This window comes from Ornithodoros turicata, chromosome 2 (assembly GCF_037126465.1).
Source record: "Ornithodoros turicata isolate Travis chromosome 2, ASM3712646v1, whole genome shotgun sequence".
Taxonomy (NCBI): Eukaryota; Metazoa; Arthropoda; class Arachnida; order Ixodida; family Argasidae; genus Ornithodoros; species Ornithodoros turicata.
Window position 1 is genome coordinate 103,088,953 of NC_088202.1, and position 17,795 is coordinate 103,106,747.

Here is a 17,795-nt window from a genome sequence, read left to right on the forward strand (position 1 = left end):
ACTAAAGGCATGGGCTACGAAATGGAAACTTTTAGTGCGAAAGTCACATATTGTAAATTTTGCACGAATATTCGATATTCAGTATTCGGAATTTTTTCCCCCATTCGATTTGATATTCGATTCAACTTAAATATTCGGATTCGGACACCCTGTGAGGCCTTCAGCTCAGTTAAACTCCACTTGAATATTGAAATTTTCTGGGGTTGAGCTTAGCTACTCCGCTCACCATGTCGCTGCATGCATAGCCCAACTGAGTGACTTAGTATTTTCAGTTTCAGTTTCTGGTAGTGACCTTTTGCGTTGCTTTAGTTGGGAGTTTGAACATTTCACCAGCGATATAATATATAATCGAATCGTGGATGCATGCAACAACAGTGATAATGAAGGAGTGGTATATGACGATATTTCAATGAAGTTCCTCTAGTATCAATGTTTGACAAAAAAAATACATACTAGAATTACGACAACCCTGCAAAATCATTTGAAATCGCATTCACTGTTTTTACAGCTTATGGCAATACGTATCTGCCTTTTGGTGAAATGAAAGAAGCACTGAACACGAACATTGTGGAAATGATCGCTCGTGATAAGCACAGTCATACGGCATTGTTGAGTATCGCGGTTTTACAGTGCAAATGGAGTCTTTTCCAAACTACGCATTGCCATCAGGAACAACGTTCCCACGTGTGACAGTTTCGTGCCTATATGACAAGTGTAGAAGTCACTGCCCGTGCAAGAAGAGAGCACTTGCACAAATATGCATGCAACTATGCACTGAAAATGTTCTAAATATGCAGTAAAAATCCTCAACATATGCAGTGTGCATTGTTCTTGGTATGAAAGCAATGCACCAAATGCCTATTTAAAAAAGTTAGTATTTTATTAGGGATAACACGGTAAAATAAAGCCGCCTTCATTCTGCAGCGCACAACAAAGAATACTTGCGCCACAGATATAAATCATGTAGCTGAAGGCTTTGCGTTTGTGATTGATAAAATAGCGTAAACGCAGGCTAGCTGGTGGACGAGGCCCGTGCTTAGGCCTGTTTCATCGTGACTTTGCATTCGGCACTGCATCATGCCGATTAAAATGTGAACGCCACGTAGCGGCGTTTGTAACGGTAATGTGTCGGAGGTGAAGTGCAGCCCATCAGCCATGCACGCTGTGGAGGATGGAGGAGCCAGGATGCGGGCTGAACACCGCACCTCACCCCAGCGAAACGTGGAAAATATTCGATTCCGATTTGAATCTTCACGAAAGACGGCGCCCAATGCCGTCCCGAAACCAGTAAAACAATCCATAAAAAAAGAAGTCAGCTCTCGTGCCTGAAAATATGGCAAAATATGCTCTTTTCATGCACTTCCATGCAAAATATGCCACAACGTGCAAAATATGCATTTATATGCACCATAGGACCCTTCTGATCGGTCCCAAACCAAGCCAAAACCGTTTTAAAAACACTATTAAACGTTTGTGTGGTCATACCATGGTCACTACCACAAATGAAATAGAATATTCTAGTTCAATGATTCTGCAGCATTATCGCCGTCCTAGTCGATATTTAACATAACATTGAGCATAACATTCGAACATTACATCGTAGGATAGAGGCTTCTAAGAGTAACAGTTAAGCCCCGGTAAACTAACATTGTCGCAGTTATGTGCTGCTGATCCTTAGAAAAATACCCCAGGACACACACTTGAAAAGGGCTAATAAGGAATATGTATTAGTGTACTGGCTAAACACAAGGTATTGAAGGAATGAAGCACGGAATGTGTATTCAAGGGCATTTCAAGCAGAGTTCAGGCACCCGTTGTGCATCCTTTTCAGTGTCTGGTAGTGACCTTTTGCGTTGCTCTAGTTGGGAGTTTGAAGCTGTCACTAGCGATATAATATAATCAAGAAGTGTTTAAAAAACACTTTTGGTGTTTTTTTAAAAAGCATATCAGGACGACGAAAAAACACTTTTTTCATCGTCCTGATACGAAACCATACCGAGAAAAAAACATACATTTGCATGAAAATCTGTGTAGCAAACTCAGTGACCATAAAAGCATAGATATCTTGTATGTGTTTGACATCCAGCAACTTTGCCTTTGCAGGAACCATAAATCATGGGGACAACGACCCTTCCTTTGGCATACTGCTCGGTGTCTTAGCGGGCTGCATCTGCATGACCCTTTGCGCACTAATCATCCTCTATAGGAATCGGTATGTCTACATTGGTACAAGCGTGAATCATAACATTATTCCTGTGATGAAAGATCCCTGTGCTTTGCCTTGGCAAGCAGCAACCTAGTAATGAGGCCCCAACTATAAATTTACTTATCCTGATTAGAAAACCCACAATAATGTGTCTTTGTGATTGTTGAGCACCCTCTTAGAAGTACACCTGTTTCACACAACTCATGTTTCTTACACACAGGAAATGCGGTACTAATGGAACAGGGGGTGGCCAGGAAAGATCCCAAGCAAATGGCAGCACATGCTTTGCCTCTGTCGTGGGACATCACAAGGATGTTCCAGCCACTCAGAGAGAATTAGAGTTGCTTTCACCTCAGCCCACGTCGTCTGACGATTACCTGGATACAAAGGTATATTCTAATTTTGGATTGCATCCATTCTACAGTGTGATTAATTAATGTATTGTTAATCTACCTCGATTGAATCATGGCAGTTGAAGGAAAGGCTGCCATGATTCAATTGAAGTATCCAACTGGGCATTGTGGGGCTTAATTGTGTTGTATTTGTCCTTGTATGTTTAATTGCCTCATTCACTACAACGATAATCTTCTTGTTGTAGGGTGGCTATCCAGGTAGTCATTGCAATGGGAAACCAAATGGCCACATGGATGGAAAGAAGTCAAACGGGCATCTTCCAAATGGCCATGCTGGCAATGGCTACATTCCACGTTCAGTTCGCATCACTGAGAATCCCCAGGTAAGCAAAAATTTATTTGTGGGGTTACTGATGGAACGAGCGAATACCGTATTTGACCGCATATAATGAGAACCTGCGTATAATGCGATGCAGGATTTTTGCATTCCCCTACGAGAATAGTTACAACTGCGGATGCTGGGCAGAAGTTGAAGGGAAGAATTGGATGCAAACACTTTGCAGATGATTTATGGAGCAAAAACGTCATGTGTGACCACTTGCTGCTGCACTGTTACATATTTTCGACGTTGCTGTCGCTTGTCTGACCAGTGTCGTCAGGGTCGTCGAGTATCAGACGAGGATCGATCTTTGGATAGACTTTGAACCACGAAAGGCTTTCCGCGATGCAGACGCACAGAAGAACAGCGATGTCAACCTCCTAACGCCAGCAACGAATATTCGACTTGTTCACGCCGAGCTTACGTGAGGCCAACATGTTCTTAAGGCTCATTCACACATGCGTTTCAAAAAGCGGCGCTGCCTCGGCGTTCGCGGCGCCGCCGAGAGGGGCCTGTCACACATAGCCGAGCCGCCATCCTGGAAACGCGCTTCATTGTTGTTGCTACGTGAAGATCGTACCGACGCTTCCAGCTCTCTTCCTCAAAATTTACATTGTGATGCATGTTATCCATTTTATAGTTATCGTGAAGCATTTCTGCTGAAATCATCAATCGTTGGTATGACAGACGTGACACAATAGCAGAGAAAGATCGGCAGAAGAAGCGAGACACATGTTTACCTACCGACGACCAACACGTGGTCACACACAAGTCTTAATTATTTTCGTCGATTCCATGGTTTGCGCAAATTCCCAGCTCATCGTTGACAGCTCAGACACCAAACAGCTATTGCTGACAAGGAATTTACCCATGCGGCAGCACAAAACACACACACACGTACAAATGACAAGAGATCCCAGCGCGGTATCAGGAGGCCCGCCATTGCCCGCCGGCGCCAAAGGGAAGCCACCTCCACCCCTCCGAGCGCTCCGATTGGCTGGATGAAAAGCGTTCGCGTTTCTCCCCTCTGAAGCTGCAGCACCCCCAACAACACAGAAACGTTCTACGATCGTCCCCAGGATGTCAACCCCGGACGACGATGACATCCTCAGGAGGTTATCAACTGGTCCTCCCAGTGTTACCTCTGTGTTAAAGTGGGACTCCCGGTCATATCACATGCACATCCTCAGGGTGTCAACCTGGAACACTCGCAGGACCTTATAAGGACGACTTCGCCTGCCCCTCATTTTTCAGCGCATAATTTATACAAAATCAGACGCAGTCCTGATAACTTCTCTTTTTCCATACATCTTGATTAACTTCCGCAATACAACCTCGCTGTTTGTCTCTAGTACAATTCATAACGGACAATGAGCGCAGTGGTTTAAAAAGGAAGCAGAGAGAAATATAAAAGACGCAAAAAAAATCTTATTGGGGGCACGAAGCCCGAGAAACCCACTCCAAAAGGTACTAGAATTCTCTTCTGAAGCCAATACAGACACTGTTCATTGCTTTTAACGCGATCCGCCGTACATTCGAGAGTCCTGCTCGCCTGTGACACAAAACGAAGGGTGAGCTATCCATGTTTCTTTCGATTACGCAAAGAAGGAATACTCAAAGTGAGGAATTGATTAAAGTATTAGGTCCACATCAATGCAAGGTCTATGTTTCTTACTCCTTTTGGTTTGAGGCGTTCAGGTAGGAGCTTTGAAAGTCAAAAGCAGTGTGACAGAATCGCGCGTTTCTCTCCATTCCACGAGTAATGCGCTCAATTTATCATAGACAGTGATCCTTTCTAGATGCAGAGAATTTTACCCTGAACCACCCTTTATTTCAGAAAAATGTCAATCAGGTCCCAGGGTGGGCACAAAAAGAAAACAAATGTGTTTAGAAAGTCTGAACAGGTAAACTAAAAGTAATATTTCTCGTCCCGCTAGCTACCTACAGGTACGGGCACAGGACGTACCTGAATGACTCTTCACGGACAGTCCGAGAGTGTTATCCTCAGGACGTTCTGAGGATAACCTCGAAGGACGAGGACACGATGACACTGTGGGGACGTCCTGAGGACCGTGTGTGTTCTTTGGGACAGAGCGGTTCTCGAAGAGCGGCTGGAAATGCTCCGCGGCTCGCGTTTCGCGGTGCCGCGAACGCGAAACGCGAAACGTGTTCAAAAAACGCATGTGTGAATCCAGCTTTAGAAACCTGAGCCTCCAATATAGCTTGCCTTTTCAATTTCGAAGTTAGACGGCATTTTAAAGTCACTTTCTGTTTTGCCAACGTACGTGTCTATCATGTTTGATGATAAAAGCGCTGAAAATAACACAGGTGACGAGGACGAGATGATACACTCAGATAGCGCACTAACAACAGTTTATTCAAAATGGACACACGGCTTAAAACCCCTCACAAATTCCCTTTCCTTTTCAGTCAAACCAATAGATGGCATGCTAACACACTTCTTTCCCTCTGCAATCAGAAAAGCCTCCCAATTCTCCCGTTCCTTACTGTCTTTAAACTGTGCTCTTATCTGAGAATTACAAAACAAAACATCATAGCCGCAATCAATTACATGCGTTACAGCGTTCCAGGAACGGGAGATTTGGGACGCTTTTCTGATTGCGGAAGGAAAGAAGTGTGTTAGCACGCCGTCTATCGGTTTAAAAAGGAAATGGAATGGAATGGATATTTGCGAGGGGTTTTAAGCCTTGTATCCATTTTGAATAAACTGTCGTTAGTGCGCTGTCTGTGTGTATCGTCTCGTCTTCGTTGTCTGCGTTATTTTAGCGCTTTCATCATGGAACGTCAATACCAACAGGCCCAAGCTGACATGTTGTGTGTCTGTCACATGACACACCGCCGTTGACGAATCGCTGCGGAGCTGGGAGCGGCAGATTTGAAATGCGAAGCACGAGAGGCCTGTGATGGCGAGTGCAGCGCCTTGGTACTGCGTCTAATGCGAGCCTGCATATAAAATGACACAAATTATTAGGGCTCACTTTTGAGGTAAAAAACCTTGCAATATACGCGGTCCAATACGGTGTTGTGTAATTTGTGATATTGTATCTTCCGAGGTCACTCCGTGATTATTTCACTTCATTCTACTGTCCAGCATACTCATAAGTATTAACTTAGTTAAATATGTATCTCAGTTCATATGATGATTAAAGGGACAGTCTCGTACAGATTGGGTGATACCGGAGCTTAACTGAAATTATAGTATTCACGAGTACTTTAGATACCAGAGCCATGTATAGATACCAGAGCCGTGAATGTTTCATTCTGAATGTTAAAGTAGATTTCGAGAAGTGTGCAGAAATATACCATAATAGAAAATGCCAGATGTTGAGAGCAGTGAGCACCTCACTCTCACAAAATCATAAAAAACGTCACATTGGTGTTTAACCGAATAGACCAACGGGTGAGCGAACAGGCAAGACAGCCGTTTGCAGCCACCATGGTCATGATGCGTGTGTCTGTTCCTCATCTTCCAAAATTTCACTCATCTTCTGCAAAACAGTTGTCTTTGTGAAGGTTCAGTCATGCTTTGCCTTTGAAGTGAGGACGCCAAAGGATTATAGCCATCCTGCTTCCTATGTAACGAAGGTCGTCTCCTCTAGGCAGCCCAAGTTAATTTGAAACTAAATTTCATTTTCCTTATGTCTACATTCGAATTACTATTTGGGGAGACGTAAAGGATGTTGTTGCCAGCACAGCTTATGGGAAGAGATGCAGCATTTATTCATTTAATTGCTTTATTTAATAACCATGGACTTTTGGGGCAAGAATATTTGCACTGTTCCATTTATCAACACTGGAGAATAGAATGGTGCACATCCTGAGTAGGTCATGGTCTATGAGACCTTCCCTTTAAACAGACGTTCGCGTTCGTTCCAGCCTATTTCGAAACTATACATTTTGTTCCTCATGGACCACTGACCACGGCATTGAAAATCCCACGCGAAAGACTGTCATTGTTTGACTGTTATTCGATGGCATACACAACAAGAGCCGACGCCAGACATTGAGAGTATGCCGGAATTCCCTCTTTGGAAAAACGAGAAAACGTCACTCCCTAAGAACAAATGAGGACGCGACCTTGAGAAAAGGAGAGCCACGGCTGTGCGAGAGTTATGGGGCTTCTGGACGGCGCGTTTCTCCTCTGAGCGCTGCCCATTACTCCTCCGCGTAGGGACTGACGTCACGCTGCCAGAGCCTCTGCGGCTGCAAAAGCAATACTGATCTTTAAAATTACAGTCAAGCCCGTTTATAATGATATTGACAGGAACGCGAAATCCGATTGTTGTATCAGAATATCGTTAAAAACGAGGCTCGACTGTAGTTTATTTAATATCCAAGCACTTTTCGAATGAAAAATTAGCCAAGTAGATTTTCGGCCGATGCCGAACATAGTGGTATCAGTTTCATAGATGGGTTTCCGGATGCTATCGTCCCTCTAAGCAGGCAAGCGTATAATGACACTTGAACCGCAAAGATTGAGGATCAGAGATGAAAATCTCGAACATAACTGAAGTCCAATTGCACATGCACATAACTACGCACATTCAAGGGGAACTGAAAGACCCCTCAGCGGCCACCTTGGTAGAGCTTCATCTGTCGTGTTGAGACATCCCTGATTATTATCATTACAAGAAAGTGTTGTTGTCATTGAAAGGCCTTCAGCTGCACAGAATAAGCATCTCTGACATGCTCTAAGTGAAACTGTTTCGTAGGATCTATTTTTGCAACATAATATCCTACGAGTATTCTTTACTTTTGCATATTTTCGAATTGCACTAAGCTGTACAGAAGGATTTTTTTAAACGTTATATGGACGAATATACAAAGTTTTCGTCTACAAATGGCATATGTCTAAAGTTTACACATTTAGCTTTTTCTGGCATGATGCTACCCCACGAATGCTTTAACGCGCAGCTTAACAGCACACACACTGACCTGTAGAATCCATATTGCAAAACATTTCTTTCACGAAACACTTTGAGGTTGATTAAAATTTGACAGCAATGAGGTAGAGCCAAAAATGTATCTCAATTATCATAAACCTTCTAAAGGGATGTGTTAGACACGAAAAATTGCCAGTTGCACTGTGACCTCCACGATACGCGTAAGATCCGTGACATGGGACTGAGCCAATTATGCCATTAGCATCTTGCTGTTTGCACTGTTGCTTATGGTGGAATCTGATAGCTCTTCACTGGTTTCACCTCCAGCGGGACGAACATGTGGACTTAAGCACACGTCTGCCACTTCCTCGGGAGCAAGTGCGCTACGACGCCAGTGACAAAGCTTTGTGTGAGGACCAGTGGGACCAAGATGGTGCTCCAACGCCTCTTTTAGAAGCCAACGACCTGCTATCAACGGCAGGAGAAACGACGCTGGAGACAGTTGTCACAGACGACTCTCCGCGATCACCCCACCGTCCGCTGATGTCCACGGCGAGCCGTAGCAGTACGCACAGCTCACAGCATTCACTTACTGCAAGCCCTACCTCATAGAACTTGTTGCTTGTTGTGGAAGAACATGGGCGGAACAACAGCCAGTGTGACAGTCGTCTGTGCTGTCTCACTGAGAGTGTGGCAGGTAAACCACTATATTGTGCACTTCCATGGACCAACCAGTGTAGAGGTCACAACTTCGTTTGTGGTAGCAAAGTCCAGGTTGTTCCCACAATTTCAGGTAGAGAGTGTGGTCAAGGTGCCTCAGGACCTTGAGCGCTTTCTTCAAAAGTTTTGCGTGACACATTCAGTTTTGAGGATACTTGATATTATGCCACAGTTGGCCACACTCACCCAACATTGGTAAGCTGTGCAAGCGTAATGCAGGGCACGTTGGTTTCTGCAGACAGCAGTGGGCAAGCAAGCAAATCAAAAATGGTACTTTGGTGGCAGGGTGCTGTTTTATGTGGACTCACATTTGGTTTCTTCTACATTTGCCCTAGCAGGTGAAAACTGCATCTGCTACAAGAAACAGCATTTCATTACCGTGACAGGAAAGGAAAGGAAAGTTAATCATGTTGCTGTAGATGCACTAAATGCTCTCGCTTTCAAAAGGAAGCACCACATCCTGCCACCATTGCTCACCTCGCTTTGCTCAGTTCTGCTTGTACAAAACATGAAAAGAAAAATGCCGGAAACTGACAAAAATATATAGCAAGAAAGCGGGTATTTTTCTTCATAGATTGTTCACCAACCCACTGTTTTACACATGTATTATGTTAGCACATACATCACTGTCACATTATTTTGTAGCGCCATATTGTCCTTCCATCTCTGTTGAAGGCGGATTGTATTTTTGATATTTTGAAAAAAATTTAGCGGACCATTTTAAAAGCAAGTGGAGGGAACCTCCGCACATTCTAATTTTTGGAAGACAGGGCAGAAAGAAAAATACGTTGCCAAAAAAGGTTCGTCCTCCATGAGACAGTCTAACAAATGTCATCACCAGTGGTCACGAGTTACTAATTTGCACTAATTCATACTTTCATACTGAGCCATGTTTCTCTCTACTTTACACTACAGGAAAAAAAAGCACACTTATTGTACTATATTACTGTCTTGAGTTCGGATAGAGACATACCGTGCCATCAGACAAGTAGAATTCTGCCACATATGCATAATGAAGGCAGTAATGAGATTCCTGCGGCAAATCACTTCTATTGCCGTACCAGTCATATTTGTTGCATGCCTGAATCTGCTCCAATGAGTAGCAGTGGCGGGAGATTCAATGAACTGGAAGACGGGAGCCCCTTAACAAGGCTTCTGACCTAGAGTACTGGATACATTTGGGTAGTTTGCTACAAAGCACATTTGAGAAAGAGTGCTAACAGCATTTGGCTACCCACATGCAATGTGTAGCAGATGCAGTGGCATGCCCATGTTGAAAACCCACACCCATTAGCTGTAAATAGTTCCGAACGACATCAGCATTTGCAATCAGCAATGCAGCATGCATGAAGGTACAAAGTACTGTGTGTCCCTCAGTACACCAAAGACATGTCGTATAATCCGATAGTGTATGATGTACATTTTCCTTCTACCAGAGGCTTACTTCTTATATTCTGAGAATACATATTTGTGTGTAATAATTTCAACAGAGGTCTATTAACTTAAGAGATACCTACAGAAAATTTTCTCCACTATACGAAATGTGGTGTTGAATTATACTTGTTATACCTTTCCAAGCAAAGTTATGTAATGATAGTGTAAATAATGTATGTTCCATAATGCTCAAATAGACATCATTATGTCACCTCTTCTCTCTTTCTTTTTTTTTCCCTCCTTCTTCATGTGTATATGTGAGAGGATCATAACGCCAAGTGTATAGACGCCCATTTCACAAAACACAAAAGGTGCCAACTTCATTGTTCTTCAGCCTTTGTGCACAGCTGGTTGCCTACGTTTCTGTTTCCATTTCATCACAGGGCCTTTATTGGAAGCCAGAAAAGTGCAGATCATTGAAAGCGGTAGTTGAGCAGAATCACAGAATCGCTTCTCTACAGTGAACGTGCCTGAATTGCAGCTAATATTGGTGACAGAATTTGTTTAGAAACAAAAGAGTAATGTTTGCACCTGATGCATACAGTGTGTATCGTGCCCCTGTCTTCTATATACAGTTGTTTCATCTCTGGTGCCTTAAAACATTTACAAGATTTGCAAGGTCGGCAACAACATTATGTGAACATGAATGTACACATCCAAACAGTTTGCTACATTCGCGTTAAAGAATAACAGAAGAAAAAAAAAGGATGGGTTACATGGTATTGGAAAGAAGGAAGGAGTGTCGACAATGGGGCACTTTCAAGTTCTCATTTTGGGATTATACCGTGAGCTTTGTAAGATGTCTACATTCAAAGAGCATGGTACTTAAACATAATCTGCATGGACACTGTGTGAGTTATCACACAGTTTATAGTCTCGTTCTTTCTGGTTTCACGCCGCACTTACGTTCAAAATCTGACAAGGTTCCTAGTTCTGTAAAAGCTTTTTACGAGCTTAACTCGCCCACCATTTATTGCATTGCGGGCTTAAAGGAGCATGGAAGGACTCAAAAAAAAGAAATTTCAGGAGAAGTAGAAATTAGAGCTAGAAGTCCTGGGATATATATTCGAACAAAAGTATGCCGCCCATCCCGCATCTTCACTGGTTGCTTTCGCTAGCAGGCAATTCTCGGCAGCCAATAAAAGGCGCTGAGGGACTTTATGTCACCACACGCCTGGAGTTGCATGGGCGAGATCGCCACCACTGCGTGCATTCTTGTGAACTAATTTTCTAACAAAATTCAATTTTATTCAATCTCTCCCTATTATTTTTTTTTATCAACATCAACATCTAACGAAATTCTCACTTCGCAAGGGAAATATTTTGCGTGACAGTTCCTGGAGGCCGTATATTCATACGACGCGATAAGAGAATGTTACGTTCGAAGTGCCTTCCATGCTGCTTGCATTTTTTGCTGCATAGTCTGTCTAGGTAGCACACGAATCAGCAGAACAGTACGCATAGGGAAATATGTGCCATATATTTCCACGATATTGTTACTTTGCACATAGATGTACTTGCACACGCATATATAGCTAGAAATTAATTTGCGATTGCAAATCTGCTGCAGCATCACAACGGGTTGCATTAATGAGATTTAAGGACCTGTGTGGGGACCTGTTACAAAAAGCATTTTACATCATTAGATTACAGTCCCAGTAGGGACCCCATAGAGTCTTGTAGCTGAGGATTTCTAGGAACCTTGTAAACCAACAGACAAATACTATATTTTACACTTGTCTTTTACCCTCACTAAGCAAAATAATCTGCTCCCACCATTTTGAAGATTTTTGTCCAAGATTAGTGAGAGTGCCTACAAGGAAATTACACATTTTTCTTTGTACAGAAGCGTACATATGAATAGCTTGCAGGTCAAACTAGTTGGCCTTCATATACAGGGTGCATCACAAGAAACGGGCACAAATTTTCATAAATCCACGTTACGTTTTTCCTTAAAAAACTGTGCTGCATATGCCTATTTCCAATATGGCCCACTCCAATGTACGTAATATAATTTGAAAAGCCAGTGCTCCCCTTAATGAATTGACAAAATTATTTGTCATTAATTTGGCGTAATGGTTAGGATGATCGACCTCCACGCCGAGACTGGGAGATGACGGAGGCTCGAATCCCAGTACCGGCTGGGAGGTTCCTCTGGATTTTCCGGCAGACTTTCCAGACAAATGTTTGCACAATTCCCCCTGAAGTCTGCACAGGACGTATACTAGCCCCACTGTCCCCCCTTCCTGCTGTCCTCTCTCTATCTGTCCATGTCATAGCCACAGTTGCTTCGCGGCGCTAACGCAGAATTTTAAAAATGCTCGTTAATTAATAAAAATGTGCTGATGGCTTAAGTTAGAAAATTGTAGACCAATGCCCCTAGTCCTCCGACCTGCGAAAATGGAGACTGCGGCGAGCTCGCACGGTGCCCTATGAGAGTTTGAAAAAAACAAAATCTCTGTGTTCCCAGCAAAGTTTCGCCTTAGGCGTGGCCAATTTACGTCCTCAACACACTGGCTATTCACCTTCCGACATACAGCGCTTTGCTCCGCAGCGCTGCACCACAGCTCTGCAAAACAGCGCTGTATTTCCACTGTGGGGTTCGCACTTGCAGCGCGTGTCCCAGCGCTGTACTTGGTGATCTCACGTGATCGTACCGTCACGTGAGCGCGCCGCCGCGTTCTCATTGGTTCAGGGAGCCTATCGCTGGGAGACAGCGATGGGAAAGTTCACTGCAGCTCAACTTCGCCAAGCGCTGTTTTCCATCGAGTCGCATCCGGGAGAGGAGGGAAAAACAGCTCTGTTTTCCAGTGCTGTGGAGCAAAGCGCTGTATGTCGGAACGGGCCTTTAGGGTAGTGTATCAGTCACATAGCTTGTACCAGATCGCTTGCATTTTTTCCCTATGTTCTGCACTGACTTTGTGCACCCACACTTTGTTATGCCACGAAAATTATCGCTATTGTGCTTGTTTTTATATCTTCATTGACCCACCTTACTTCATAGATAGGAGGTTCTGGGAACAACAACAAAGATAAAGGCTTACCTTTAATTTCATTGCATTGCAAAGCAGGGGTAAATCATACTTTGTGGAATGGCAGCCAGTGTATTGAGAGGGATCGAACACAGTGGAGAGGATGAAATGCGGCCGCATCTAAAATGAATCTCTGCAGGGTCCACAGAGACCTTGCATTTTTTTCAGTGCTCACAGTGCAGCATGTGAGGTCGCTGCTGTTTCTACTGCAGTGCAGGTTCTTTTGCGGATTGGAGACCATAGTCCTTCAGTCTACAGTTGTCTTATTTAAACCATTGACTCCCTTGCATTGATTAATGTGATTAATTTTGTAAATTTAATAAGGCTTATGTAGTGCAGTTTTTGAAGATAATGGAGATTTATGAAAATTTTGGCCTGCATCTCATGACACACTCTGTATAATACTGCATTGCGTTCATTGCATTGGTTTGATCCCTTTCTTTTTTTTTCTTTTTTTAATATACTAATTGAAGGGCTTTAGCAACTCTTCAGTTGTCATGGCATTCATATATTCAGACTTCATGGACATTGAAGAGGGGTACGCTTTACGTACATTTTCAAACATTCTTTCTACAGATATTTGAATGCACCAGCAGGCTCATTGTGTTTCTGTGAGAGGCAGTCTGGAATTGTTGACATTTTCTCCCCTAAGATTCTGATGGCAATGACTTGAATCTGTCAGGAGTATGACAACATGGGCATCAACAATTAGAGACAGGATTGTGTGCACAATTGTACAGTCCCTGGCGAGCAGTACTACTTGCACGATATTTCTTCTATCCATATGGTTTTGTACTGGGCTGTTTCCTAGGTGATGGCTGTTGGCAATGGCAAGAAATCAAGATGCAGAAAAATAGGACTTGAGACCAGCCGTGTTTTGATTTTCTATCTACCTCAGTTTGTTTTATATGTATTGTTTTACTAAAATGAATGTTTTTGGCTCAGCTTGGATGCAGTTTCTCAGGGAGTGTAAAAACAGGAAATATTAAGCATCGTACAAGCTGCTGTTGTTCCACTCATTTCTAGTAGTAGCGACATTTTTGTTATCCTCCATTTACATGCAAATCATGCTTTGTTGTTGTTCTTTATTATTCCTCTTTTTTTAAGTGCACTCTCAGGTTGAAAGCGGGTTTGTTCTTAAATTGCTGCCATTTGTTACTTTTTTTTTTCGTCCTTGATGTTCACACTTGAAGGGAAGGATGCAATAGTGAGGCAAATCAACTTTCACTGTTTTATGTATTTTTGTTTAATAGTGTCTACAAGCGTATTGTACATCTGTGAACATTTGCACCACTATGCAGCAACACTCCCATGAAATGGTGTACGACAAATGCTATCATGCGCATGAGAACACGTACAGGATGAAGATTGGAACATGTGACATCTACTGTAACTAGAAATGTAGCCATGGCAGATACCACACTCTGAACACCACTCTGAGCTTCTTGATGGTGTCTCGTTCTTGTAGTAGCTCAATTTGTAGTCTCTTACCACTGTTGACTTGCCTCATTATTCCATCCACCCAATTAATTGCATGCGCACCACGCTGACAGTGCAAGGAGATTAACGTGTCCTTAAGTGAGATTTAAATTTTTTGGTGTATCTACCAGCTTATCATTTCGGCTGAAGTCTGCAGGCATATTGATTTCCATTGCACACACATAGCGTGAGCACAGGCTTGAGAAAGAGGCACATGCAAGTTTGGGTAGTGGAGAACACCCGTGTGCGCATACATATATAGCATGGTAAAAGCCACTTATTGGTGTAGGTGTAGCTGTATAAGGATGGTCCTGGCAATAAGCTGTCGTTGGCTGTGGTTTGCCAAGTTCCAAAACTGCTCTGCAGTTGGAAAGCTGGGTCCTGTGTTATTGCATCGTGGTAGTGGCGGAACTTAACAGTTTTGAATACGTACTTTACATTCTGTGCTGTAATTGTATTTCTATATGGCACTGGTGTGCCATGATGAGCAGGCAGTGTTTCTTTATCAAAGGAACGAGGTACTGCTAAGAGTGAGACCTTATGGGTGTCCTTCGTTTGATGTCTGTGGTGACAGAGTTGCACAAGGCAAGCGAAGGTGTTCCAAAGGTGTGCAGCTTATTGCAACTCTCCTTTTGCATTGCGCACGATTGTATACAGCTTGGCATCCAGACCCTTTTTATGTGTGTATGTGCTTTTTAAGTATGTTATCTAGCTTCTTTTTTTTTTTTTTTTTCACCTTACATTGGCCTAAGCTAAGGTTGTTGACTTTTCTGTTGAAGTATTCTCAGGTTTCAAACAGGTCAATCCTTATGGGCTACAAAGAGAGCCTGGAGAGACTTTTGTGTCCTATAATCGTGCCACAGATAAAGTAAACGAATGTTACTTTTTCTTCAGCATTTGCAAGTTTACTCAGAGATTTTCATCAAAAGCGTTGTTTCAGTAGAACCATTCAGTTTTCCAACAGCCGCACAAGAATAGGGCTTTATACCCGTCGCAAGAAGGATCTGCGTACCACTCTCACTAGTCACATGCTGTACTGTGTCACAACACTCTCCTCTGTTCTTCCGTGCATATGTGTTTATCATCATCACGTATAGGAGCAAACATGAGAGTGTCGTGACACAAAGCTTGTTTCGGCCAGTGAGAGTTCAGCAGCACATTGGTGTTTTGAAAGATTTTCTCGATGGGGATAGCCCCTGGATTTAGTACTCAACACACAGGTTCCCAGACATGTTGAGAGCGCAAGTTTGAGCTGCATGGCGTATTTATGTACATGTACAAGCGTGACAACTGGAAAGTATGCACCCATGTAGACATAGTTGTAGTGTAATGGTCCTTGCAATAAGTTATTGCTGAGTGTTGTGTGGGTTGCCTCATCAAAGAGCTGTCGTGAAGTTGGAGAGCTGGACTATGTATTAGTGTACAGTCTAGTGGCAAGGTTCTAGCTGTGTAACTTTCTGCACTCCAGTGGAGAGCTCCGTAGTGTGTTGTCGCAGAGAGCGACTACTCAGTGTACACCGGTGAAAAATGGCAATGGTGAAGTGGCGAAACAAGAATGCTTGCATGTTTTAGTTATGCTTCGCTCTGCAAACATAATGGAAAGGTTTGCTCTAAGAATGCAGCTCTAAGCAGCTCTACACAAAATCAACGTGTGTGCCTTAATTTGTGTGGCTTGTTTCCCTTATTTTGGAAATGTATATTTTATAGCCTGAAAGCATCTGGTTTTACGTCCTTCTGTGATGAGCTTCATCCGACAAGTTCAGTTTCTGACTGTGCTTACAAAGTTTTTGCCTCGCATTTTCCTCTATAGCAAACGTAGCAGGCTGGCATTATGCTCCATTTCTTGCTCCTGGAGGGTACATGTTGGACATGCCCACTTATTTGAGATGTTGTAATACTTAAAATGTACAAGCAGCGGAGAATGATTAGCTCAAATTGAGTGCCTTTTAAAATCTGAATTCCGTATTGTGTGTGGTATAAAATTTTCAGATATATGAAGTGCATGTCCTACAGTGACTTCTGGATATTTAAGTTATTTTTGGTGCAGTGCTTATTCAGTCACACATGTACACTGGTCTGCATATCTACTACACTTCCCAAGAGGTGGTCAGTGTTGCATCCATTATCTCACACCAATATCGGGTTTTAAACGCAATTTAATGGGTCACTGCTCAAGTAGTTAACACATGGGGCAACATTTTCATGAGAATGAGCCAATATTATGACTTAATCTACAACACGTGCCAGTTTGTTGTTGTGGTACATGCTTTGTAAATTCATATCGTTCTCGTTTATTTGGCTGATTCAACAGATTAGTGTGGCAAACGTGCTCACTTAATTGTCTCATATTCAAAGCAGAGGCATACTTAATTAAACATATATACATTTAACAAGCATCACATGGACAGGATAGGTACAGCGATTTCTTGTACAGTCACTTTGTTTTGCCCTTGCAAAAATTTCCATACTACATGCCTTCCTTTCTTGTCTCACATTGACGGTATGCACATGCGTAAAGTGTGCAGTGAAAGTAATTGCAAAGTTACTGCGTTTTGTTGTGGGTGCGTACACATGCAGAGTTTATCTCGGTTGCCATTTGTAAATCAGCGTCATTGGTCATTTACAAGAGTGCAATTGCCCATCCAAAATCAAAATCATTCTTTTGCTACTTCCAACAAACAGCAAACAGAGTTGACACTCATGAGAATGACGTTGACTCAAGTTACACGAAATCCACATTTCTCTGAGAAAAGTCTATGACAAACAGTCACTCAAACAATTCAGTATTTATTTATTTAATTTATGCATTAACATATTAGTCAAACCGCACTGGGGTTAGAGCAGCTGATATGCATTCTTCCACTTTATTTCACATGGTGAGCAGAGTTCCACTAAGGTGGGATGTGAATGTTGTTTTTCAGTGTGTATCATGTTGTATAACATCATTGCAATGAAATGTACTATTACATATTGGTTGTACTTGGAAATGCATACATTGGAGAAAACTAAAATGATGAACATATTCTGCTGATCTAATAAAAATGTAAATATCTATCTTTATACAGGGTGTTGGTTTATGTGTCTCAGGGTACACGGGTTACTGACGCGCCGTCTTCCACTAGTCACATTAAATACGGTGTGGCGTGTGGCGAGATTCACATGTTAAACAACCCCCAGGTGAGCAAAATTAATCCACACACCAATCAATGTGGCGTGTCGCTCATAATCACAGTTGTCACGCGATGTAAAGCCACAAATTATTCTCATTTATGTGTCTCAGGAGTGAAG

At 42.7% G+C, this 17,795-nt stretch overlaps 1 protein-coding gene across 1 annotated transcript in view; it reads left to right on the plus strand.

The window, feature by feature from the left end:
- Positions 1-17,567, plus strand: part of LOC135385876 (protogenin-like) — a 180,553-nt gene extending 162,986 nt beyond the window's left edge. Inside the window, exons 19-22 of the mRNA XM_064615454.1 lie at positions 2,104-2,212; positions 2,427-2,595; positions 2,805-2,942; positions 8,170-17,567. Coding sequence (XP_064471524.1) covers positions 2,104-2,212; positions 2,427-2,595; positions 2,805-2,942; positions 8,170-8,454 — 701 coding nt within the window. The 3' untranslated portion in view covers positions 8,455-17,567. The remainder of the gene's footprint in view (positions 1-2,103; positions 2,213-2,426; positions 2,596-2,804; positions 2,943-8,169) is intronic.
- The last annotated feature ends 228 nt before the right edge of the window (positions 17,568-17,795 follow it).